The following is a 2,500-nucleotide window of genomic DNA, read 5'->3' on the forward strand; positions in this document are numbered from 1 at the left end:
CACCAGGAGGCAGAGAGGCTCAGGGGTCAAAGGTCAGACAGTAACAACAACAACCTGCCAGACACAAGTCCCAGACAGGTCTTCATCATCATCATCATCATCATCATCATCACGCCTATCAAAACACACACTCAGCACTTTAACATCACATCCTTACACATTTTAACATGCTTCTTTGTGGCCACCCAGGCACGTGAAGAGCACTTCACACCAAACTCCATTTATAACTTCGGCAATTTAAAGTTTACTTGCCTCTTAGCTAACGTCCAAAACAAGACTCGAATACATTCTGAATCTTCGGGGAATACATTTCAGTTCGGTCACGTGAATAAAGATTCTACTTAAATAAACGAGATATTTGTTATTTTGAATATCCGCTCCACTGAGACTTCACTGAATACTACTAATGTCATCACTTTGCCACTAACATGACATGATTCTGTGATACATGGTGAGTCCGTCAAGCCAAATTTCATTCGAAAATTCTCTATTTATAATTAAGTTGCTTCTCCGCTAATTTAACTGTCTTACAAACGAGATTTAATAATTGTATTCGGCATCGATCAGAGGCACGTAGCAAAACGTAGCAAATAAGAATTTAAACTTTAGTAAGTGATTCGCCTGGTAGCCTCTTCATCTCAACTGCAACCGCAATTAATGTTTAGCGTGGAAACGTGCTTTCTTAATAATGAAATATTATTAAGGAAACATGTTTGGTGTGTAATTTATATACCGATTTTACCAGAAGACACTACAGATCTGACAGATGTCTTCAGTCATATTCAGCTAGATATGTCTTTGTACCAATGGGCACAGCGAATTTAAAATACAGATTTTTGAACGGAGTTTGGCGTAAGGCTCTGTCCGCAGCAGTAATAACGGTACTTCCCAGAACTTCCGGACTCACCGGACCAGGTTGAGCGTTTCAGCCGAGTCCAGGATGACAAACACGGTCTGCGGCTGCAGGATCCCGGCCTCCTGCTGCTCCAGCTCGACCCCGGTTCGGTTCTGCTCTCCGGTCTGGATCTGGTCCGAGCTGACAGACATTTCAGCAGAGACAGAGACGTTTTCCCCGACAGAGACAGCAGCACAGAGGCGCTTTATTTCCCAGCAGCCACCGCAGGATCAAAGTTTAGAAGTGAAATCACAGCAGCACGTTTCTGTCCAAGACTCAAACTGATCTAAACCCGGAGGACAGCAGGAGCCCGGCACAGCGACAAGAACCGGTCTCAGGTTCGAGTCCTCCTCCAAGCTGCTGGGAGGCACCTGGGCAGGCAGACAGACAGACAGACAGGCAGGCAGGCAGGCAGGCTCTGTGTCTGCGGAGCAGCTGTGAACGCAGATATACAGCAAACAGATCGGACAGTCACACTTCAGCCAGACTGCGATCAAAGTGTCTTCAAAGTCTTTAATAATGAGTCAGGACTCAGTATAAGTCATTAAATCTATATAAATCTAAATAAAAGGTATGACCCTGTGTCCTCCTGCTGCAGCTGAGCCTGTCCAGGTGTTTTCTACCTGTTCTGTTTCTGTGTGTGAGTCATTTTGCAGGAGGCGGGTCTCACCGCCTGGACTGATCTCCCCCGGACCAATGAGCTGCTCCTCTGCTCACTGGCAGCCAATAGGACTGCGCCTTAGTTCGCTGGCAGCCAATGAGCTGCTGCTGCACCTCAGAGTCCGCCATCTTGTTTGTTTTTGTCTCTTCAGTTACAGGAAGTGTGGGAGGGGGGGGGGGGATCCGAGGTGACGTCAGCCCACAACGACGGATCGGCCGAGCTCAGACTGACAGGGGAGCCGTCCAATCAGAGGGCCGGAGGGGGCGGGGCTGTTGTTTGTGATATTACACCGCGTTTCATCAGCACGGGGTGACGTCACAGACACACGAAATCATACTGAAAGAAATTGAAGTAACTAAAAATAAAAGTAAAGGTAAAAATAATTAAAGCAGTATAACATGCATTCAGAATGAGTCTGAAGTCAAAATCCATAAGAATTTACAATTTTAAAAGGTCAAATTACTCATGAAGCAGCAGGACGCCTCCTACATGATTTATCAGTGGATTATTACTATGGATGCATTAATGTGTGCGCAGCGTATTAATGTTGTGGAGCAGGTTTTGTTCATCTGTATCATACTTTCATATTTTATAAGCTCATCACATTGTTTCTCTGCAAAGTAACTAAAGCTGTCAGATAAAGTGCAGTAGAAGTATAAAGAAGCATAAAGTAGAATTACTCAAGTAAAGTACAAGTACCTCAAAGTTGTAGCACAGAACTTCAGTAAATATACTTATATAATCATAAACATACTACAGCATGTTTATGATTATATAAACATTCACTTCTTATATATGGCAAAATTATTTCACATTCACAAATGTCAATTTACCTGGAAAAGTATACATTTTGTTGTACTTTGAAGGACATTTTAAGGAACATTATACTGCTACAATCTCACTGTCCGTAGTAAAAAACACATAGAGCCATTAATATTTGTAGA

At 43.4% G+C, this 2,500-nt stretch overlaps 1 protein-coding gene across 2 annotated transcripts in view; it reads right to left on the reverse strand.

The window, feature by feature from the left end:
- The window catches only part of tfe3a (transcription factor binding to IGHM enhancer 3a), a 25,858-nt gene extending 24,299 nt beyond the window's left edge, over positions 1 to 1,559 (reverse strand). Inside the window, exon 1 of one of the 2 annotated variants that reach the window (XM_044209993.1) lies at positions 908 to 1,559. In XM_044209993.1, the coding sequence (XP_044065928.1) occupies positions 908 to 1,047 (140 nt within the window). In that variant the 5' untranslated portion in view covers positions 1,048 to 1,559. The remainder of the gene's footprint in view (positions 1 to 907) is intronic. The other variant, XM_044209992.1, reaches the window with a different exon arrangement.
- Positions 1,560 to 2,500: the final 941 nt, after the last annotated feature.

This window comes from Siniperca chuatsi, linkage group LG10 (assembly GCF_020085105.1).
Source record: "Siniperca chuatsi isolate FFG_IHB_CAS linkage group LG10, ASM2008510v1, whole genome shotgun sequence".
NCBI classification, from domain to species: domain Eukaryota; kingdom Metazoa; phylum Chordata; class Actinopteri; order Centrarchiformes; family Sinipercidae; genus Siniperca; species Siniperca chuatsi.